At 47.7% G+C, this 24,462-nt stretch overlaps 1 protein-coding gene across 1 annotated transcript in view; it reads left to right on the top strand.

The window, feature by feature from the left end:
- The window catches only part of LYST (lysosomal trafficking regulator), a 3,942,656-nt gene that overhangs the window by 1,942,814 nt on the left and 1,975,380 nt on the right, over positions 1–24,462 (top strand). The window contains exon 28 of the mRNA XM_069606985.1: positions 10,965–11,114. Coding sequence (XP_069463086.1) covers positions 10,965–11,114 — 150 coding nt within the window. The remainder of the gene's footprint in view (positions 1–10,964; positions 11,115–24,462) is intronic.

The following is a 24,462-nucleotide window of genomic DNA, read 5'->3' on the forward strand; positions in this document are numbered from 1 at the left end:
TGTTCCACTCCATGATCGCCAGGGCCTCCAGGCTATTCCAGTGGGTGCCCGAGGAAGCCAAGAAGGAGGGCTTCTTGTATCAAAGGCGCGATGCCAAGAGGAAGACTATCATGGCGGTTCCCTGTCTGGATGATATTTGCCAAGATGGACTGGCCCTCATGAAGAACTCTTGCACAAATCCAGCCAAGCTTGATAGGCTGGAGAAGAAATATAGGGTGCCGAACTCCCCACCAAAGTGCCTGAGGTCGCAACAGTCGTCAGACCTTGTGGTGTCGCAGGCCGCGAGGAAGCAGTCGGCTAACCCATCCTCATCGTCTTGGGTCCCTCCAGACATCGATGGGAAAGACTGGAAGAAGGTGATTTGCAACGTAGCATCCACAATCAAGGCAGCCAACGCGCTGGCGATCCACGCCAGGTATGACAGTGAATTGTGGTACAAGCTATGACTGATCCTGGAGTTCCTCCACGATGATAAGAAGATGGAATCCCTCTCTCTCTTCCAGGATGGGGAGGTGGCATCAGATCACACCATCACAGTGGCAATGGACGTCGCTGAGACAAAGTTCCGGCAAATGGGGAATGGTGTCTGCCTTCGTCGACAGGGATGGATGAAAGTCACTAATTTCCATCAGGAGATCCAAGCGAAGGTGCTGGACATGCCCTTCGATGGGGAAAATCTGTTTGGAAAGGCTGTTGACGAGTCCCTCCAGACCATCAAGACGGATACAGAGAGGTGGCCCTTTACCTCGGTCCTCTCCAGCAGCACTGCTCACCATTTTTTCGCTCCTTCAGAGGAAAATCGAGCAGGTCTTCAAAAGGGTTCTCCACATCATACAGACAGCCTTCCCGATCTTCAATGCAAGAAGCCTACAGAAGCCGCTCCCAGGCCTATGGTAGCAGAGAACAGCGTTGCCGTCACCCGCAAGGCAGGACTCCGACATCCAATTAAGCATGAACCAGCCAGGACTTCGGGCCTCCCACTCGTTTCCCCCGCGGTGGGAGGCCGGTTGACGCGGTTTGTCAGTGAGTGGAGAAAGATCACCACCGACAGATGGGTGCTCAATCCTCTCGCCCAAGGACACACTTTGAATTTCCAATGCAAGTGTCTGAGGATCCCTCCAGTTGCCAGTCAGGAGCAGCACATGCCTCAGCTTCTGGAGAGGTACGAGCCATGCTACGAAAAGGGGCGATGGAGCTAGTTCCCCACCGGCTCTCAGGATTCTGAGTCTATTCCAGATACTTTCTAGTCAGAAAGAAGACTGGGGCTTGCGACGTAAAGTCCCAAAAATTCACAATGGTCCCGTTGAAGCACGTGCTCAGCCAACTGGAGAAAGGAGACTTATTAACGTCTTTGGACCTGGAAGATGCCTATTTCCACGTCCTCATTCACAAGAAACATCGGAAAGTTTTACATTTCGTGGTGCAGGGCCAGCGCTATCAGTTCAAGGCGCTACCATTGGGCTTGAAGTGAGCCCCAAGAGTGTTCAAGAAATGCCTGGCACCAGTGGCGGCACAGCTACGTCTACAGGGCATACACGTATACTAGGGCGGTACCGAATAGCATATTTAGTATTCGGCCGGAGCCAAATAGTGAGCCGAATAGTTGTTTTTTTAGGCAAACATATTCTAGGGCATAAAAAAACAGCGTTTCAATGAATAAACTAAGGAGGCATTCTATTGCATGGGCACATATTTATTAATTGGACACATCTCTGTAAACTTATGACAAAAGACAAAGAAAAAAGAAAAGTTATGGGAAAAGCCCTCGCTCCTAGTAAGAGTAACCTGTAAGGGGAAGGTTGTATTTTAGGAAAACAAGCCTTTCAACATTTTCAGCTAAGAGGCTACTTCTGTGTTGGAATAAATATCTCCAGCTGAACTGAACACTCTCTCGCTGTCCACACTGGTAGGAGGAGGTGCCAAGTACACACGCGCAACTTTTGCCAACCCTGGAAACCGAACACTGTTCATGTCCCACCACACCAGCGGGTCTGCAGTTTTAGGGAGCAGCAGCTCTCTCAAAAAGACAGTGAGCTCAGTGTCCAGGAAATTTATGGACTGACTCACACCAGCCGTGGACTGCTCAACAACACTGTCCCAGAATGCCCATATGCCACATGGTGGAACGCTCTTCTTGGGTGGTGGCCCGTCCTCTTGTGGGTCAGGGTCTGCAGGTTGCCCCTCAGGAGGGGAGGACTGCTCACAGAGGGCTAAGGCAGTAGAGTGCATAGAACATTTCACATTGTTGGCCACATCATCATTGCTGAAAAATGTTAATTTGAACCGCAGATCGATGCCTGTTGCCACACAGTAGATGGGTATAGCCTCAATGTCTTTGAATCTTGCCTCTACAGCCTTCAATAACTCTGCTTTCACTAGCTTCACACCAGTGTCCCTAACCTCGCCAGAGCTCAGGTAGGCCCTTAAAGCTTTCACAGCAGGAACCACCAAGGAGATGCTTGATGCATGGGAGCAAATCTCCTTTGTGAGCTCTGCAAAGGGTGCCAACAAAGATAAAATATTGTCTGCCAAAAGCCACTGGCAGGCAGAAAGATTTGACATTTTATCGTCCTCCGCACAGTACAAACTTACTTACCAGTCGCCCCAGCATCAAAAAGGACGAGTTCCACCGTGTAGATACATCTTGAATTAACTGCAATTCAGGAAGCCCTAGATCTTTTTGCAGTGCGTGCAGGCAGGACGTTGCGGAACTAGAATGTTTGAAGTGGCCTACAAGTTTTCTTGCATGTGCCATCATGTCCGACACAGATCTTTGCACAAAAAGGCCATCATGGATACAAAGCTGTAGGTTGTGAGCAAAACACCCCACACTAGCTAAGTCTGCTTCTCTGAATGCCTTGCACATGTTAGCAGCATTATCCCGAAGAATGACGTGCACTTTGGAATGGCTAATTTGCCACCTCTCTAGCATTTCTTGAAATGCTAATCCTATTTTGGCACCAGTATGGCTTCCGCCAAAAGCCTTGCACTGCAACAAAACTCCATGCCTTTTCATGTTGCTGGCCAGCCAATGCCCTGTTAAGCTCATAAAAGATTTCACAGTGTTATCAGATGTCCAAATGTCCACAGTAAATGCAATTTTCTCAGCCCTCTGAACCTCTGAAGCAATAAACTGGCTCACTTTCTCATACAGGTCAGGGATGATGCGTGTTGAAAAATATTTACGTGATGGTACTTTGTACCTAGGCTCCAACTTATGGAGTAAACGCACAAAACCGACATCCTCAACAACAGAAAATGGTTGCAAGTCTAGCGCTATCATTTCGCCAATACTGCGATGCACTGCAAATGCGGAAGGGCTGTCCAGAGCCACACTTGTTTTTTGTCCAGACAATCTTTAATGGGCAGCTGTGACAATGCCCTCTTGCACTTTGCGGGAGACACATTGCTATTGATTCTCCCAACAACTGCCTCTTTTTTCCTTTCATATTGGACATATTCATTGTGATGTTTAGACCGCAGATGGTTGGTCAGTGCTGATGTGCTGCACTGTCTCGAGTTTACAGATCCATGAGACAAAACCGGAAGGCACACAGAACACACTGCCTTGGAGTTATCATCCATTTTTATGGTAAAGTAATCCCACACAGGGCTGGTTTTCTCCTTGGTGCTACTCATGCCGACAACGAAGGGGGTTCTGCAGCTCTGGGCGAGGGATGGGGTTTCTGCTGGGCACGTCTCCTAGCTGTTGCTTGTGGGCCTTTAGGTAAATCAGAAGCTCGTACTGGTGATCAAGCAATGTAAAGCAAAAGTCAAACTGAAGAGTTTTGGCAGGGCAGTACTGCATGATGGCTCTGGGCTCTGAAGTGGTATGGGAGGTTCCCTTTAAAAAAGTTTTTGAAAAAGCCTTTTATCAAAAAACTATGTAAAAAAACGAAATATGAACAAAAACCTCACTTGAAATTGCCAGGAGTTGAAGGAGTCATTATGTACATCCATTGACGGCGGCAAGCATAATATAGCAGTCTTTCATTTAATCAGGCATATGAGTGTTAACCTCCCACCTCAAGCTTCCCCTGAATAGTAAAACCCCCATAGTACTCACCAGGATTGTAGGCACTAAGCAGGCATCTGCATCAAGGTGGTGTAAGTCCGTCTCAGGGGTGAGCTTCCTTGGTAGGTGCTACGTCTTTTCTGGGCTGTGTTATAACTAAAGTAAAGAAATGGATGATGTTACTGCTAGACAAGTGTTGCAGGATTAAGAAAATGCACAATGTTTCTACTCATCACATTTTGTCACAACAAGTCTACAAGAACAAATAAATGGCCCAGGACAACTGGATCATAAGATCAAGAAACTCTATGGCCTAAAAGGAACAAACTATGAGACTCTTTGGGACGCAGAAGTCCCATGACAGCCAGCGGGACTGAGATCCACTCGTAAAACATTTCAGAGACAGAACTCTATGGAGGGCAAGGCTAAAAGCAACCCTTGGGCCCGCTCCTGCAGGGACATCATGGCACAATGGAGGGGGTGGGGGACATGGGAGATCATCATGGGGCAATGGAGGGGTGGGGGGAACATGGGAGATCATTGCGGGACAACAGTGGGGGTGGGGCGAACATGGCAGAACATTGCGGGACAACAGTGGGGTGGGGCGAACAAGGCAGAACATTGCGGGACAACAGTGGGGTGGGGCGAACATGGCAGAACATTGCGGGACAACAGTGGGGGTGGGGGGAACATGGCAGAACATTGCGGGATAACAGTGGGGGTGGGGGGGAACATGGGAGATCATTGCGGGACAACAGTGGGGGTGGGAGGAACATGGCAGAACATTGCGGGACAACAGTGGGGTTGGGGGGAACATGGGAGAACATTGCGGGACAACAGTGGGGGTGGGGGGAACATGGGAGATAATTGCGGGACAACAGTGGGGGTGAGGGAACATGGGAGATCATCATGGGACAATGGAGGGGTGGGGGTAAATGGGAGTACATTGCGGGACAATGGAGGGGTGGGGGTAAATGGGAGTACATTGCGGGACAATGGAGGGGTGGGGGTAAATGGCAGAACATTGCGGGACAACAGTGGGGGTGGACGGGAACATGGGAGAACATTGCGGGTGGGGGGAACATGGCACCCCCGGGGCCTCACCGGGATGAGGGAGAATGGGGGGGGGGGCACATTTCAAATCAAGGCCGCCGGGGTCTGCAAAGTGCCCCGGCTGCCTCATGCAAAACAATGTCGGGCCACCGGCTTTGCACCAACTTTGTTTTGCATGAAAAAAATTATTGCGGTGAGACCGTGGGGGTGCAGGGCACCCCTGCTGTCTCACCGTGATGAGGGGGGATGGGGGAGCGCACATTTCAAAGCGAGGCCGCCGGGGTGGCCTCAGTGCCCCGGCGGCCTCATGAGTCTGGGGGGGCGCTCCTACAGGAGCAGCCCCCAATGCAATACAATGTCGGGCCACCGGCTTTGCACCGGTGGCCCGATTTAACAACAATATAACTGGTGAGGCCGCGGGGGTGCAGGGCACCCCCGCGGCCTCACCGTGATGAGGGGCATGGGGACTCATGGTCATTGACCTGGTGATCTCTCCGGGTCCGGGTGCTGGCATCTGCTGGAGCCCGTCCATTGGCATAGGAAGCGAGGGAAGGGAAGAACTGTTCCCTTCCCTCGCTTCCTATTTCAACACGTTAGGCTGGTTCCTCTGTGGTCAGGCTGCAGAAGCCAATAGGCAAACCGCTTGTTTGGCTTCTGCAGCCTGAACACTGTCAAACTTTCTATGATTGGCTGTCATCTCCCAAACAGGGAGAGGGCAGCTAATCATAGAAAGTGGACTTCGGCTTGGAGTCCCTACACAGAAACTATTCTGCCGAAGCCGGATAGCTGTATTTCAGCCGAACTTCGGCAGAATAGGGACTCGAAGCCGAAGTTCGGTACAGCCCTAAAGTATACCCATACCTGGACGACTGGCTGATACGCACCCGCTCGTGGGAGCTAGCCGACGAACACACGGAGACATCGTCCGACTATTGACGGATCTGGGATTCTCCATCAGCTATCTGAAGTCCTGCTTAACGCCATCACAGAAGACGCTGTTCCTAGGCGCCAGACTCAATACAGTGTCTTGCCTGGCATCGCCCTCCGAAGAGAGGCTAGCAGCCATTCAAGGAAAAGTGCAATGGCTGTTGTCGACGAAGACAGCAACGGTGCGGGCCATCAAGTAATTACTGGGCATGATATCATGCATCTACCTCGTCCGTCTCTGCAAGTTGCAGATGCAAACCCTGCCGGAATTCCTGGATTCCAATTGGATACAGGTGTCTGGAAGCTTCACAGACAAGATCCCTCTCAACGAAGAGTTCTGATGGTTGATAGAGTAGTGGGGCGTCCGCTCCAACATCGCCCAAGGCACAGGATTTCAAAATACCTCAACAGCCAATCTGAGCAAACTCAACACTAATTACATGTCATTCAATATAGACAACAACATTATCAAAGTCGTCAGAGGTAAAAACTCTGTTTTTATCTTGACTCAACTCTCACAATGAATAAACAAGTGAACGCCTTGGCCTCATCCACTGCTTACACGTGCAAACTGATCAGAGCCTACAAACTCTTTTTAACGAAAGCAAGCTGCACTATTCTGGCCAGAGCCCTCCTATTATCCAAGCTAGATTATTGTAATGTACTATATTTAGGGGAAAGTAAATACATCACTAAGAAAATTTAAAGTCTCCAAAATAATGCACTCAGAGCAGCCTGTGACATTCCCAGGAGAGAGCACAAATCTGACTTAAGGCGACAGAAAAAATGGCTTTCCACTATTGACAAAATTACGCTCAAAACTGTCTCCCTAACACACAAATGCCTCAATGATGCTGCCCCACGATACCTGAAAGCCTCTTCACGTCCTACCAGGACCGCTAACTCATTCTTTCTAGCCGTCCCTAGGTTCAAACTAAAAAAAGCGGGGGTGGGGGGGAGTAGCTTCCCAGGCCTGGCGGCACAACTTTGGAACTCCCTCTCTCTCTCTCTCTCATTGAGAGTCGACTAACCCTTCCTTCAATTTAGGCGCAATACCATAAAATGACTGGTATCACTGGATATCTGAGACTTTTTGCCACTTTACATTTGGTAGAAAATTCACTAGCTAACTTGGTAACTACTACCTATGACCATAGCTTTTTGTTCCTACGGTGCATAACCTACATTTCTACTTTGTAAATATTACTCTACCTTGGTCATGCATCACCTATGTAGTTATTGTAACATGCTCAACTGTGTTGTCTGTAACCTACTTGTTTCTAAATGAGCCCTGATACCCTCGGGTCTGGCGCGCAATACAAATAAATAAACAAACAAACAAAACACTCTATGCCAGGCGATGGTCACCATGGACGCCTCCCTGGAAGGTTAGGGAGTGCACACCAGACGCCTGCACACCAGAAGCCTGTGACTGCCGGAGGAGAAAGATCTGCATATCAACATCCTGGAACTACGGTCCCTGTTCTGGGCCCTTAAGTTGTTCCTACCATCTCTGAAAGGCAAGTGGTGAGGCTCTTCACGGACCACACCACCACCATTTTTTACATCAGGAAGCAAGGAGGCAATCGATCCCCCGTGCTCTCCAAGGAAGCGCAGGACTTGTGGCAGTGGGCCGTCGGACAGGGGATGTTCCTCGTCCCTCTTCACCTGGCAGGAGTCAAGAACACCATTGCAGACTCCCTCAGCAGGGAACTGTGCTCGTGCCACGAGTGGGAGCTTCATCAGGATCAGGTGGACTTCCAGTTCATTAAGTGGGGCAGACCCCAGATCAATCTGTTTGCGATGGCGGCAAACTCCAAATGCCAGAAGTTTGCCAGCAGATTCCACCAGGCCGAGGAGTCTGGGGGCTGCGTTCTCCTTTCTGTGGGAAGGGCTGTTTCTGTACGTGTTTCCTCCATTCCCTCTACTGCTACGAGTCATCAACACACTCAATATCAGTGCAAGATGATACTATCGACCCAACGTGGCCGACGCAGATTTAGTATCCGGACCTTCGCAGTCTAGCAGCGTCGCCTTCAGTCAAGCTGCCGGTGGTTCCGGATCTTCTCACCAGAGAGGGTGGTACAATCCGTCATCATGACCCAGGATTGCTGAACCTGAGGGCTTCGCTCCTGCAGCCTTAGAGTTTGGAGGTTATGAGTTGCCAGCGGTCCTCGCCAAGGCTAGGGCGCCGTCAACCTTAAAGTGCTACGCCCACAAGTGGAAGTGTTTGCTACATGGTGCCGGTCGCAGAAGATTACTCCTCTGAGGGTCACGGCTCCACAGATCCTTCCATACTTGCTATCCTTGGCAAAGGCTGGTCTGGCGCATGCCTCCATCAAGGTGTATCTGGCGGCTATCTCCCGCTACACCAGATCCCCAGGAAGATCCTCGCTTTTGTCCTACAGACTCGTAAAGGAGTTTCTTAAAGGACTTTTCCAGGGTCGGACTGGGACAAAAAATAGGCCCAGTCACCCAAAAAAAAGTGGCCCACCCCTCGCCTCACGACCCTTGACCTCTGATGACATCACCCCAAAGTGACATCCCGGTAAGCGATGCAACACGACCTTTCACCCCTTGACAAAACAGGAAGTGGCATCAAATAGCATGGTGCCTAAGTACACTATGAAAAATATGGTTATGATTTCACTAATGTGATATACATTTCACACAAGAATGGAACACCATATGTATCATTAATATCTGTGTATAGATCCATATTGTCAAATTACTCTGAATCCAAGCAGACGTCCAAGGCCAAATGCTAGCTATGTTATTTTATAGCACTTATGCCTAAGCTCTTTTTTATAGAACAAATATGCATACAATATCACCCAACCTGTATTGCTACTCATTTATCGACCTAAGAAAGATGAAAGGCTTTTTGAAGAAGAAAAAGGCTGAGGGGCCAATCCGACCCTGGACTTTTCTGATCTTTCCCGCCTGTAAAGGCTCCTGCCCTGGGAACTCAGCGTGGTTCTGATGAGGCTTGTGGGGGCCCTCTTTGAGCCTATACATCAGGCTCCACTCAAGTTTCTCTCATGGAAGACGGCTTTCATTGTGGCCATCTCCTCTGCTTGACATGTAGGTGAGATCCAGGCCCTATCCTGCAAACAAATGTACCTAACTTTCCACGAGTCAAGGGGTACGCAACCCTCTTTCGTGCGGAAGGTTCCGTCGGAAATTCCACCTCAACAAGCCTTTGGTGTTACCTGTTTTTTTCCTGAAACCTTTGTCACGGCGAAATGGGCCTTGCACTCGCTGGACGTTGCTCGTACCCTGAAGGTCTACGTGACACGCACAAAGTTTTCCTAAGACTTCACAACTGTTTGTGAACTTTGGACCTGTGAACTATGAGAAGGTCTTGTCCAAGGCTTCCATCTCAAGGTGGCTCTCTGGCTGCATCTTGCACTGTCATGAGCCGGTGAACCGACTGCTGCCCGGCCATTCGAGACCCCTCTCCACTATAGCGATCACTGCGACGACGGCATTCCTGTCTGGTGTGCCCCTGCTGCAACATCTGCAGGGCTGCTACGTGCAGGTCCACGCACACCTTCACGAAGTTCTACTGCGTTGACAAGGATTCCAGGGAGGTGTCCAGAGTCGGCCGAGCAGTGCTACGCAAAACCTGTTCGCTGGAGGCAGGTCTGTTCCGGAGATATGAGTTATTTGCTTCTGCTGAGCCTTGCCACCTCCCGTGGTTGTGTAATATTGTACTGCTAGCGTTGGTCTGGCATGGATTCACATGCAGTCCCTCCCTCCGGCCCCTCTGCGGACTGCCACTTGACGTGCTTACCAATTCTGAAGATGGTTGCCAGAGGCAGGGCTTAGGGAGAGGACTGTCATTGGATGGGGGCAGGATGACCCAGCGGACAGTGATTGGTTTAGAGGAGAAATACAGTTTTTAAGTGTGAAAGTGAAACTCTTTTTTTTCTTTTACCGATGATTCCCAGCCTGACGTGGAATATTCATGAGCATGTGAATCCAGACCCATGCTGGAGAACAATAGTTACCGGTAAGTAACTTAAACCTTTATAACCTTAAACAAGCTCCTCTTGCTACTTAAGGAACATCTCCTACACCTTCTCCACTCCTTCCAGCTGCCCCAGGCTACCTCCTTCACAATGGGATTCATGATAGTACATTTATTACTGTGTATCTTATTCTACATAGACTATGGAAGTAGGCTCAGTATGTAAGCCATATGTGTCTGATAACCTCTGCATATCCCATCTGTACCTTTTTAATATACCCCATCAGCTGCTGTACTATCAACACTCAGCCATCTTACATTGTAAATGCACCCCCACTCAAGAAAACCCTCTATCATCACAAATGCAGCCTATGTGAGTGACTGAACTCAGACAGGAAATAAAGGTGAAGGCTCACTATCCCATGAATACTTCTTCACAGAGCACAGAAATCAAGTGAATCACTTCTGGTGGACCAGGGAGCCAGGGTAATACAGGTCGTACCATCGGTAGATCCATGGAGTTGGGGCATGATGGCCAAGCTCAACTCCCTTTGCACTAATTCACAAAGTATAAGATTGTTTGGTGGGTGAGGGTTCTACCCACACTAGCAGGTCATGGAAGTGCTTGGTCACTACAATGATAATTATTTAAAAGAAATAAAACATTTGTTGGCCCTTCAGTTGTGATTTCTTCATGCACCTTATGTGACAGTTCTAGGGTTCTAATCGCTTTTGGGTCATTGGAGCATCATGTTTCCTGTTCAAGGCTTTTAATGTTACGAACCATTGTAGTCTGGTGCTAGTCCACTTGGTGCAAGTGTGTTGAACCAAGAATTGCTAATGCCAGAATTAATTTTGTTGGTAAAAGTAAGCTCGGATTTAGAATGATGCAACATGTTTGTTGAAATCCAGAGGTGACAGTGGTGTACAGCATGCCTATAAAAATGTGATGTATGTGTACTGAAAAAAGATTTTAAAATAATTTTTGTTTTCCAGATTTGGCAGTTACTTTACAGTTTAAGGTTCTTCAGTCAGCTATAGAGTTTGTCAAAACAACAGCCACTGAGAATTCTCAGGGTTTAATCAATTCGTTTAATTTACCTCCAACCCACCATCATGCCTTATATAAGCGGAAAAGTATTGCTGGTGAGTAAGGAAAACTAAATGTTCAACAAAGTTAAAGAGGTATCATAACCAAATTGTTTAAAATAACTATGCATGTTTCATTAACAATAAAAAGCATCACTAAATATACCCACTTAGTATTGTTATCAATTTTTCTTTTGAATCAGACTTCTGTGATTTTCCACCATTTCACTCTCAGGAGAAACTCCATATTCATCTTGCTTCCTGTACAGGTGATGATAGAAATGTTATTCAGCTGAAAGGTGCATCTATGGTTGGCTTTTTTGCTTTTCAGTGATTGTACCGTTTCCTACAGTAAGTTTATAATTTTTGAAATGGGGTGTGGGGCGACACCTTTTGTGCAGCTCTATCTATTTGGCTCATCGTTACAGAGACTCATGTCATCATGACCCATCATGACTCTATTATGCGCAATGCCCTGAGCATGCCAGTGAACTAGAGCAGCAATGGTGACATCTTTGAAACCCCTCAGAAAGGCAAGGTAACTTTTTAAGGGTATCGGATTGATATTGAAGAAAGAGCCGTTTCTCCAGCATTGAATGTTTCATAGATTCAGATGCTGTTCAATATTCCCCATCATCTGGCTAGAAATGATCAGTAACAATAAAGCAGTGTCAAAGGAATACAAGACACTGCACTCGCTTTAGTTTTCTATTAAACACATTTTTGGGTCATTTTTCCTTAAGCCGTACCCTACATCCCTTTTGGCTCCAGTGTTGGCAGACATCTTCAAATTCTTTACCACACAATAGGAGTCCATTTTATTCGACATTTACTTCAATCTACAGCTACAATTTTTACATATTTTAACAGATAACTACTTTCCTTCTGTGCAGTATTGGAGTTTTTGTACTTGCCAGGTACATCCTAGGAGGCCCACTGACAGATCAAATTCAAGCAAGATACCACAAAGAAGCTTCCAGAGGAAAAACAGTGACGTGGGGAGGCGATTGTGCCTCTTTCTCCTCACACTAAACCGTCCACTTTCTTGGCAAAGGACTTCTTCACAAAATCCTCAACGATGGTCCCATACTTGTTCCAAAAAGCACCTCACTCGTTCGCGATCCCGTTGACTAGCCAGTTATTGTCTTCATCCTTGTAGCACTTCTTGACTACGACACAATCAACAACTTTGACTGCTAGGGCACCATGGCCTACTCCGTCAATGACCTCAGGGACCTCGTTAATCACCACATCTAGGTCTTTTACGGCTCCATCGACGATGACGTCTGCAGCTATCTTGTCTGCTATTCATTTGTCACTAACCTGTCGACATGTAAGTTGCCAGCCTCTTCAGTGCTCAGGTCACCTAGGAAATCAAGCTATATGCTCCATCCAAACTCAGAGCTTTCCAATGTTACACTGCAGACTATGTTAGAGCACTCCATTGACATTGTCTCTGAAGGCCCGGAAGGTGTATTTTATGAGGAAGAGGAGGATTATCCAGGGTACTTCCATCACACCCTTTTTGCTTCCAATAATATCAAAGGACACACAAAAACAAATGGAAAAGCCTGGTCCTCACGGCCTCCTCCAAAGCCAGAAGCACATTATCAGTCTATCGACATTTTAACCACCTTGCAATTGTCGGTGTCTGAACTTCAAAAAAGGTTCCGACTGTTCCTTTCAAGACCTGATCCTGCATCTAAGACATCGTCCAAGGACCAGGTTTTGCCTTTTCCCTGCCGGTATATACAAGACTGTCTCCAATGGAGAAGCAACTACTTCCACATCTACCTATTGATGTCTCCTCAGATTCTGATTTTCAGAATGACATGTCAAGATACAGCCTCCCCACACTCCGCTTTTACTGACACATTTCATGGCCTAGCTGCCAGCCAGTGGAGTTTCAGAAGAACTTCTGCCAAGGGATTCATCTGAGATGCGATCAGAGCTTCCCATGCCACTATGACAATTCCTGCAAAAATGTTCACCTGCCGGCCTATGGCACAGAGGAAAGAGAAGGCTCTTTACTAGCTGGGAGAAAGGTCACAGAAAACTATAATGTCCATTTCGAGTTTGGACAACATTTGTAGGATCTATGTAAATTGTCCACTTTTTTTTAATGTCACACATAAAAAAGACTGATTTATTTTAGTTGTTTATATGCAGCCCTCAAAAAAACAAAATTGCATGAATTCGGGGGGTTTCACCACTGGTACCCCTCTTTGCTCCGTTCTCCCCCGCCTCCCTGCCTCCTCTCACCACAGGCATACACACTCAATCACCCGCCATATTCACAAACACACAGACATGCAGCCAGTTACATTTACCCCCTTCTCAAACATTCCTTTTTACACACATACACAGCAACATACACTCATCCGCACACACTCAGAATGGTCTTTCTAAATCAGTCTTTTTTTCAAATCGATTTTCAGTTATCGATTTGTTCACTTAGTACTCATTTGGAAAGATAATAAAGTAGCCATCAAAAATCCTTCCACTACACCTGCCAAAAAATATAAAGAACTTTATAATTGCCCAAAAGGCCTGCGCACAGAGCTAAATCTAGACTTGGTTCACTGGTGTGTGGGCGGCAGCAAGGGGAGGAGACCAAAGGGGTCCGCTAATCCTTCACCCTGCACCATTCTTGCAGACAAGGAAGGCAGGCCGCTAAACTCTTTAGTTGAGTATTCTCCACAGAAGCAACCACCATTGAGGCTGCCAACTCTCTGGCCATCCTAGTGAGATATGATTGGGGGCTCTAGTTAAGAGTTGGCCCCTTCTGGATTTTTTTCCCAGATGATGATAAAAAAAAACAGGAGGCCTTTGCACTGCTCAGGAAGGAGAGTGTGCCTCTGACCATGTCATCTCTGTGACCATCGATTTTACAAACACAGGATTCCTTGTTGTGCCAGATGCACTACAAAATATATGGGGGCACAGGGTAAGGTTGACAGGGAATGCCCTTATTGAAGCAATTTATAACACGAAAAGTATGGACAATTACCAACTGTATTCCAATTTAAGTGAAAAACCAGAGTCTAGTCTATTTTCCAAAGTCAGGTAAACAACCTGTTCATCAGAATAAAACCACCATGGTTGAGGGCACAATTAGTTGCTACTGATGGAGGGAACTACTGTGGGTTTTAACACCCACAGGGGCAAGGCTGTGTGGGAAGACAGAAAAGGATAGAATTAGATTCTAAGTATCCCTTCCTAGTCAGCTATTCTGTCCCTGTGTAGCGCTGCTGGACCGCTTACAAAAAACAGGGGATAGAATAAGAGGAAAAACTAGCTTCTTCTAAATGTAATACACCATTCAGACTTGCAGCAAATGTGCCCTACAACCACTCTCTCCCCCTATGTGTTTGCATGGGGAGATACAAATACCAGATCTAAAAACAGTGTTATTGTGATGGGGAGCAACAACATCCTATGGGTTATATACACATTTATTTACCCAAGGATTGTTAGTCACAACTCATCCACTGTGATTTTTAAAACGACGAATATCACAAGGTCAGGTTGAAATCACTCTGAGCTAGTGTTTAGACAACAACAAAAAAGACAATAATTACAACATTCTCCACTCTGCCTTCTTCTAGAACCTCCTATTAATCTAGCGAGTGGACGATGGTAAAAAATTGCTCATAAATAGAAAGTGAATGTGGTATCTATCTTATGTAGCAATTACTGTTGACCGGTTTCAGCGGCTCATGTTTATTAAGGTCGCTTTCTTCAGGACAGTCTTTTTCTATGTGTTTAACACCACCGGGGAAGAGAGATGAATGCTATGCCCCATGTGTAATTTCTGGTATGGAAAGTGGATAGTAAATACTTTACCACCTCCTTGCTATGGCACGGCTGGACCAGACAGGTGACCTGTGTAAGAAAACAAGAACATATTCACTACACGTGTCTCCATAGGTTGTTCACTGCCAATCAATGGCTTTAAGGATTAGCAATTTTTTTGTGCCAATCCTGATCTAAAACCCACTACGCATGGCGTGATATGGGTTACCTCTTTAGCAAAGTTATGAGTCAAAGGATAAACAGAAACCATTTGTGACACCCAGGAGACCACCGACCACCACAGGCTAGCTAGAGTATTAAGTAGCCTGTTGCACGGCCCAAACCACTCTTTCATGAGTATGCTACTGAGCTGTGCTGTCTATTGTTAGCCTGGTCCTATACATTGATACTGACCTATTTATGGGTCTCTTCATGTGCCTCGAATGTGTTCACAAGTAGCGAACGCTTGATCTCACCCTGGATCAACTGTGTTGTCGTATTCCTGGATCAAAACAAACAATACAAGCTGTGTTTAGATTCAGCTGTTCATATTGGAGGGCCGTAGCTATAGGGCACTTCAAGGTGCATTTGGTGCTGACAAATGTCCATTTAAGCTCGGACCACGTAGCTGGCAGCGCTACTAGCTATTTGGCCCACTAAGCGCTTGTGAAGTCTCTTACCGTACTCCGATATCAGCTCCAGTCCGTAAGTGCCCTCTCTCTACCGCGTACACGGGCCGAACTATTGGAGGACCAATAGAAAGCCCATCCAAAATCACGTGCCGTGCGTCTAACACGTCGCGTATGCGGCGCGTGTCGCCCACGGCACCGTCTGCCCGGAAGTCAGGCATCTGACAGGACTCAATTCTCTGACAAGGGCGGCCATTACTACCATCCATTGTTGAGCTTATTGCGATGGCGACGCGGCCCAACTGGTTTGTAATAAAGGGACGCAAGTGACCCGCGTGGCTGATGTGAGTTAGCAATCGATGATACAGTGTCATCGAGCGCTGTCTCTGAACAGCCTCTAGTCAAAATGGCCAAGATCTATGCTCCCGTCCCATCTATGAGCGCTGTTGTTGTGAAGGCTCATATCGAACATTCTCTCGCAGTGCCAGCGTAAAGTACGCTCTGTGAAAGAAATTAGAAAAGGGGGGGGGGGGGAAGGGAAAAACGTCCATGGAGCTCAGTTGTTCATAGCCAAAGTTTGCCATACAATACTCTCATTGAGTCCCACCATGTCTAATTTTAGACGGAATATCCATCTTTGCTCTCTCTTAAGGAGCAAGTTGGTCATATCTCCGCCTCTTCTTGGGCACGTGACTTTCTCTATGATGGTCCATGTCATTTCATTCGCATTATGTCTTTGTGCTTTGAAGTGCTCGACTAGAGGGGCATTTTCCCTTTCAGTTCGTATACATGACATATGCTCTTGTATGCGCTTTTTGACTGATCTCGTGGTCATCCCTATGTATTTTTTGTTGCACGGACAGGTGATCATATAGATCACATTGGAGGTGTTACAATTGGTTAGAGATTGTTGTCGCCATGGAGTAGCTAGGCCCAATTCCAATGTCTGGGATTTTTTCGTCAGGGCACCCACATTGCATTGTCCGCAGGATTTATCCACAAGGTGGTGTAGTACCCCAGAGTGTCTGTCTCGTGGGATCCTGAGGTGGTGTGTATGAGTGAATTAGAGTGTCTCATATGTTCTTCCTCTTTTTGATGGCAAACCGTGGTATGGGCAAAGTAACAGGCCCCATGTTTAGTAGTGGCCAGAGTTTAATAATTTCTCTTTTAATTTGGTTCACTTTGTTTAAATAACTGAACACTGCAGTGATGGTGTTTTCACCTGATGGGCGTGTTTGTTGCTGTAAAGTGATGGCCCGTGGAATATTTCTCGCTCTTTTGTTGCTGTAAAGTGATGGCCCGTGGAATATTTCTCACTCTTTTGCGGGCCTTTTTGATTGTCTTTTTAGGGTAACCCCTCTCGACCAGTTTGTCTGCCAGAATCTTGGCTTGGGAATCATATTCTTGGATGGTTGAACAGTTACTGCCTGTAACGCAAAAACTGTCAGAATGGGAGATTTTCCCGTAGGCTTCGTGGGTGGAAGCTTCTGTAGTCCAATAGGGCATTTCGGTCTGTAGGTTTCCTGAAAACCGTGGTCGACAGATACCCTCCGTCAGATTTGATTTCTACATCCAAGAAATGGATCTCTTGTTTGGAAATGCTGTGGGTGAATTTTAGAAAGGGGTTACGGGAATTGAACCAGTCCAAGAACAGTAAAAATGAAGTTTCTGACCCTGTATAAATAGCCAAGATATCATCTATGTTTCTTGTCCATAGAGATATCTGTGATCGAAAGGGGTTTGTTGCTGTGTAAATGTGTTGTTCTTTGAATTCTGCCACATAAAGGTTGGCCAGGGATGGGGCAAATGTAGCACCCATCGCAGTCCCCGAGCACTGTTGGTAGAACGTTTCGTTGTATAAAAAGAAATGCTGTGTTAGGGCCAACTCGGCCAATTTCATGATGAGATCTATTGGCACAGCCGGTGGGATCTCAAGTTCTCGAAGTACTTTCTCCACTATTTCTAGTGTTGCCTTCGGTGGTATGGTTGTGTAGAGTGCCTCAATGTCTAGTGTCACCAAAAATTGAGTAGTAGGATGAAAGGAGACTTCTTGTAGCATGTTCAGGACACTCATGGTGTCTTTCAGATACGACCGCATTTTTGGAATTTCAGGTTTGAGAAAGAAGTCAACGAACTGCGAGAGGGGTTGTAAGATGGATTCAATTCCAGCTACAATGGGCCTGCCAGGGGGAGGCGATATGCCCTTGTGCACCTTAGGTAAGGTGTAAAAAACTGGTAGTTTCGGAAATCTTCGGGTGAGAAAGGCTGCCTCTTTTGTACTGATGTATTCCTTGCACGCCGCTTCTTCCACTATATTAGCGATCGTGTGTCGCAGGGTCTGTGTAGGATCCCCTCTCAGGGTGTTAGAACCCACAGTAGTTCCCTCCATCAGTAGCAACTAAATGTGCCCTCAACCACAGTGGTTTTATTCTGATGAACAGGTTGTTTACCTGACCTTGGAAAATAGACTAGACTCTGGTTTTTCACTTAATTTGTGCCAGATGCACAACAGGGAAGTTCTTTGGTGCACAGGCTTGCTGAAGGCCACACTGTTTATACCAGATATGCAGGTAAAAGTTGTAGATCTGCTGTTCAATGAAGAAGACCTTGTTAATAAAGAGGCCAATGCATTTTGTTGGCAAGCAAGACCCACACAGACACTGCCGATCTCTACTGTAGGTACTGTGCAGCAACAGTTTCCTTTTCATTCCTTTCATTCAAAACACATATTCTTGTGCTTTGGCAGAGGCTAAAGTTCATATTACCGCTCCCAGTCAAACAGGCGAGCTGTGTATGCTGCAGGCCAATCAATGTAATGCTCTTTAGGGGGAAGAAGGGTTATGATATGATATGATAAGGCATTTGTAACGCGCCTATACACAAGTGTTTCAAGGCGCGACGAGGCAGGGGGGGGGAACAAGGGGCGACTGACAACGATCTTACTAGGCCAGGTGTCATTCAGATCGCGCAAGTGCAAGGGTAGAGGGGAAGGGAACAGTGCATGGGGGAAAGGGAGAGGGGAAAGTGCAGTACAGGGTTATTAGCATACAGGATAAATAACAAGGGCCAGCTGGTGGCAAGTGCGAGGGGGGCTGTATGGATACAGACACAGTCCCGTAGTGCAGGGGTTGCCGTGGAGGCAGTGCAGGGGAGAGTGGCTGGGCCGAGAACGGTGAATGGCCCAGTTGCAGATTCAGTGCAGTTTCAGTAGTATTAGCAGGGGAGAGGGGGAGAGAAAGCGGAGGCAAAGAGGAAGGTTTGGAGGTGCTTCCGGAACCGGAGGTGGTTCTTCTCAAGTTTCAGGGTGGCAGGAAGGCTGTTCCAGAGGGAGGCCCCTGCAGTGGAAAGAGATCTGCCCCCAACTCGTTGTTTGGAGTAGCGGCTGACCCTGAGGGAGTTGGAGGCGGATGAGCGATGAGCGAAGAGCTCGAGAAGGAAGATATTTAGGAAGAGAGAGTTGAAGGTATTTTGGCCCAAGGCCCCAGACGGCCTTGTGGACAATGCAGAGGGTTTTGAACTTGATCCTCGCAGTCACTGGGAGCCAGTGTAGTGATTTCAGTCCTGGAGAGATACGGTCCCTGGGCTTGAGGCCAAGGACAAGTCTTGCAGTCCTGTTCTGGATGAGTTGCAAAGGACGGAGAGTAGAGGCGGGCAGATTTAGATAGAGGCTGTTACAGTAGTCCAGCTTAGAGAGAACCAGGGCTCTAGAGACAGTGAGCTTCTGGGGGAAGGAGAGGAAAGGAAGGATACATCTGAGGAGGTGTAGCTGGTAGTGTGACTTCTTAGATACGTCGGATATGTGAGGAGAGAAGGAGAATGTGGAGTCGAAGATGACCCCAAGGTTTTGCGCCTTGCAGGTAGGAGCAGGAAGAGGGCCCAGAGAGGTGGCCAGAGAGCAGCAGGGAAGGAGGGAGTGGGAGTGCCGATGAGTAGAATCTCAGTCTTACTGGCATTAAGGCAGAGGTCGTTGGCGGCACACCATTCCTGGATAGCAGAAAGACAGTCAGAGATGAGGGAAGGAGAAGAGGAGGCCGAGGGTAGCCTGAAAATGAGCTGGGTATCATCCGCATAGCACTGAAAGTAGGGGCAGAGAGCGGCGATGTGGTGGGCGAGAAGTGCCAGATACTGGTTGAACAGCCAGGGAGAGAGGTTAGATCCCTGGGGGACACCACAGGTAGAGAAGAAGATGTCAGAGAGGAAAGACCCCAGTTGGACCTGGGAGGGTCGATTTGAGAGGAAAGAGGTCAGCCACGCCAGAGCCTGACCAGTGATACCGAGGTTATCACGGAGACGGTTGAGCAGGATGGTATGGTTGACAGTATCAAAGGCAGAAGAGAGATCAAGCAAAATGAGAACACATGGAATGTTAGAGTCAAGGTTCGAGAGCAGGTCCTCACGGATGTTCAGGAGAGCAGTTTCCGTGCTTCTGGCAGCTCTGAAGCCAGACTGATGGTCATGAAGACTACCAACACATTCAGCATGGAGATTAAGCTGGGAGATGGCCAGTTTCTCCAGGAGCTTGCCCAGGAAGGGAGTGATGGAGATTGGGCAATAGTTAGCTTGGCAGGAAGGGTCGGAAGAGGGTTTCTTAAGAAGGGGGTGCACAAGGGAGTGCTTGAAAGGGGATGGGAAGACTCCAGAGGCGAAGGAGTGATTGCAGAAGTCAGCAAGGGCTGGAGCCAAGGAGTCAATGTGGTCCTTGATAGTTTTGGAGGAACAGGGGTGGACCTGTTGCTTGTTAATACCTGCAGCCCTAATGTGGACTTGTATGATTTTTATGAAACTATGGATAATATTATCTGTGCATTCCCATTGATCCCTGTACTCAAGGGAAGGAGGCGGGTATGAACTGTATACTTGACCAGGACCGTACGGGCTCAGCCCCTAAATCTCAGTCGAAGGTGGTTGTAGTTTGACTGACCAATGAGAGTACTGGAACTACGGGTCATTGGGAGGATAATGTACCCCCAGGACCGCCAATACACAATTTATTCCTATGTCCATGATATGGCTTCTCAAATTGATCTGATACTGATTTCGCAACATTGGGTTGGCAGAGTCCTGCAGAGTGTTATTCTACCGCCCACCTTTTCTGACCACTCCCCGCTGTCTGTTAAAATGGATTTCTGAACTCTGACCTGGAGGGGCAGAGGTTCAGAAGGCCAGCCTAGTTTCTTGGAACAGGGTAACCTCTGGACAAGCCAGACCAATCAGGGTAGCGATGGCGGCGGTCAAGTCTAAGTCTCAAGAGGGGTGAGGGTGACGGAAAGACCTCAATGAGCACACAAAGCAAGGACACTTACAAATTACTCCAGACAGGTGTTATATTAAAAATATAGACACATTTATTACAAGGCCTTTGTAACATCGCAATAATCAATAATACTAAAGTAAACCAACACATCACACTCAATACAATATATATACAAGACCGCAGGGTCAAAGGAGTTAGGAGCACGTAATATGTAGACCACCTAGATGGGGAGGAAAACAGGCAGTGCAAGTAATCATTAGACCCAGTTCGACATCCGAAATACACCTAACTAGGAGGAAGTCTGAGCCCTACGAAGAGAGGAGCCTTATGCTCAAAAGTACCTGCACGCGCTAGTGCCAATGGACAAAGGAGGGCCTCTTCAAGGATATCAGGCAGTTCAGGAAGGTGAATGAAGCGATACAGAACAAGTCCCCACTACTCAAGCAAGGCCTCCACTTGTGGGCAGAGGCAGGATGAGAGTGCGGGATAGAGTCGCTATTTCGCAACAGCGGTAGCAGAGAAACGGGCTCCTGCGCGAGGGGCCACCGCTTGGGGTATGGACTACTCACCGGTCCCCGACGCAGGCAGACCCAGACTTCTCCAGTTCAGTTCACGTTGCTGGCAGGTTCAGCTGCGATGATCAGGATGTCTTGACACCGTGTAGATTCTGCGTAGCAGGATGCAGGGTAACGGGTGTCCTAAATGCAGCAGGCGTGCACAGGTTGTTACCACAGCAGGGCAACACGGCAACCGTGTTTACTCTGGTCCGGGCGCACTCATCTCACTTCAGACATGGGAATGCCAAGTGTACGAAATTCGGTGTGAGGGTGCCGTGGACCCAGAGCAAGCAGTAGCACAAGTTTCGAGGGCTTCCCCGAAACAGCGGTGGTGACAGAGCAAAGCGTCATGCGTAAACTGGTCAGCCCACTGCATGGCCCAGGGACACTTCCGAAGAGGCTTACTTGCAGGGTTTGATGAAGGTGCCGGGAATAGTTGATCCCAATATTCCAAAGGGTCGAAGCGCCTTCGCAACCTTCTAGGACGATCAGATGCAGAGGGGTCTCGCATGACGACAGCAGTTCAGGGTGCCAAACCTTAAGCGGGTCACCAGCGGTTCCTCGACTCAGCTTCTTGTTGCAGGATACTTGGCTCCTTATCCCTTGTTCGGTGAGAACTCAGGAGATCGACCTGGTAGTGGTGTGTTCAGCCTCCTCTTATCCAAAGTTCCCTTCGTGCCAAAACGGAGAGGGCCCAATGGGAGATCTGCTCACAAACACTCACACCATACGTGGACCTATCACGGACCACGGTGGGCCCAGGCATTCAGGACACTCTAGACTCTCTGGCACCCAGGATGTGTATTGGGAACAGACATCCCAGCCCACATCCTGGAGGCACACACAAGGCATGAAGAAGCCTGTGAAAGCGTTGTGTTTCGTGGGAAAGTGCATGACCAAATAAGGACTGCCCCAGGTCTGCTCGACGGTGAAGGGGCAAGACGGTCAGCAGACAGGACAAAGAACCTCGTGGCATGGCCATTTTAGAGCCAGGCCACTCATTTGTGCCAAACGCGGTAAGCGTGGATAACATGGCGAAAAAGGGTTCCAAACACAAGAGAAATGATAGCTGCCACCAGTCCCGTCCGTGACACACTTGCACATTTCATAATAAGTCCAGCGAGAGTTTCTAGGCCCTTTGGAATGACTAGAGACCCAAGAGCACGGTAATGTAAGTTACGGTGCACTCTTGTTTCATGTTGCTCAAAAGCTGCAACATGAGGAAAGGACTAAGGGAAATGAAGTCTCCCAGTACTGACTGTCTTAAGGGCATGTCAGTTTCCCCAGAAGAATTGAGCGAAAGCCCAGAGGAGTGCGGCAGAAGGCTGCGCTTCTCTGGCAAAGTCTAGATCAGGGTGTAAAACAACAGCAAAAAGTTTGGGGGTTGCCACATGGAGGGAAAATTACATACAATTATGAAATCTTTCTTAACAGTGTCCATGACGATTAATATAGATGGGACGGCGGGTAATGTTGCGCGATGGCGCTTTAAATCTGAGGCCCTTCAGGACGCAGTCTTCCGATCTGATATGGAAGATGACATACGTACCTTTTTTGCACACAATACACTAGAGTCTACCTCATAGAGTGTATTATGGCAAGCGCTCAAGCTATACATTGGGGGGATGGCGATCTCCAAAGATATTGGGGTCCTTAAGACCATAAGGCATGATTTGGCAGCCTGTGAGCTCCGGCTAAAGACATTGGAAAACACGTATACAACCACTCCGGAACCTGGGGTTCTGGCTGAGCTTCACTCTACATTGGCTCAATTTTGGGTCCTTGCGCATACGGATGTTAAATACTTCTCTAGGCCGGCAGCAGCACAGCGCTATGGGGAGGGAGACAGACCGGGCAGGACATTTCTCAGCTAGTACGGACTGAGAGTGGTCCCTCTTATATAGATGGGGTCCTCAATGAGCACGGTGTAAGCAAACACTCCGATCCAGAGATCCTGTCAGTATTCAAAAAATTCTATGCTACTCTGTCTAAGGCCGCTTTGCCCTGTAGAACTCGTGCTATCGAAACCCTACTTGAGAGGATAGCTTTTTTTCTAGATTATCCGAGTGCCAGGTACAAAATTAATGTCCTGTTTACAGTTGAAGAAGCACTCAGTGTAATTGGAGAACTCCCCAAAAATAAGGCCCCTGGTCGTGATGGCTTAACGGCTGAATATTATGCCACTTTTAGTCTGCTTCTGGCACCTCATTTACTGGCAGTATGGGAAGAAGCAGTGAGGTGCTCGATTTTGCCCAAGACACTTCTTGCAGCAACAATTACTCTCCTTAAGCAGGGTATACCTGGTAACAAATGCAGGTCTTATAGGCCCCTATCACTACTAAACTTGGATACAAACATTTTCGCTAAAATCATACCAAATATACTGTTCCCCTTTATGCCGCACTTGGTGCAAAAATATCAGACAGGATTCATACCAGGGAGGTTCACTGTGTTGCACATCTGTAGGCTATTTAACGTTGTAGCTCGCCTGACCCCTGAGGCTTCCGCGGTAGCCATTGCATTGGATGCACAGACAGCCTTTCATATGGTCTCTGGGGAGTATATGTTAATTATTCTCAGGCAGTGTGGCCTGGGAGATACCATGATTTTCTACACACACCCCCGAGCTAAAATATTACTTAACTCGCAATTGTCTGATTCAATAGCTTGGATTAGGGGCACACGCCCGGGTTGCCCCCTGTCTCCACTCTTGTTTGCTTTGGTAATTGAGCCCATTGCTGACATGATCCATGAACGACACAAGAGTGGAATGGTACTGTAGGGTACCCAGATATTATTAAATTATATGCAGATGATGTATTATATATTAGAGATCCCGGCGAAAACCTATATCCAATAATACATGATGTAACGAAATGTGGTAATTCTTCAGGTTTCACAATTAATTATTTGAAATCAGAAATATTTCTGCTTATAGATTGCCCACACAGACCATCTGGGGCATTCCCTCTGAAATAGGCACCGGATTGGTTCCACTATTTAGGAGTCCAGGTGACTCGAGACAAAGCATCTCTCCTAGCTCGTAACTATAAAACTCATGAGACATACGTAGCGGGTAGGGTGCTTCACTGGCAGTCCCTCCCGGTGTCATTGGCGGGTAAACTAGCCTTGGTTAAGATGATCCTCCTACCTAAACTGTTATCTGTTTA

This window comes from Ambystoma mexicanum, chromosome 4p, assembly GCF_040938575.1.
Source record: "Ambystoma mexicanum isolate Mex_15411 chromosome 4p, UKY_AmexF1_1, whole genome shotgun sequence".
In the NCBI taxonomy this organism is placed as follows: Eukaryota; Metazoa; Chordata; class Amphibia; order Caudata; family Ambystomatidae; genus Ambystoma; species Ambystoma mexicanum.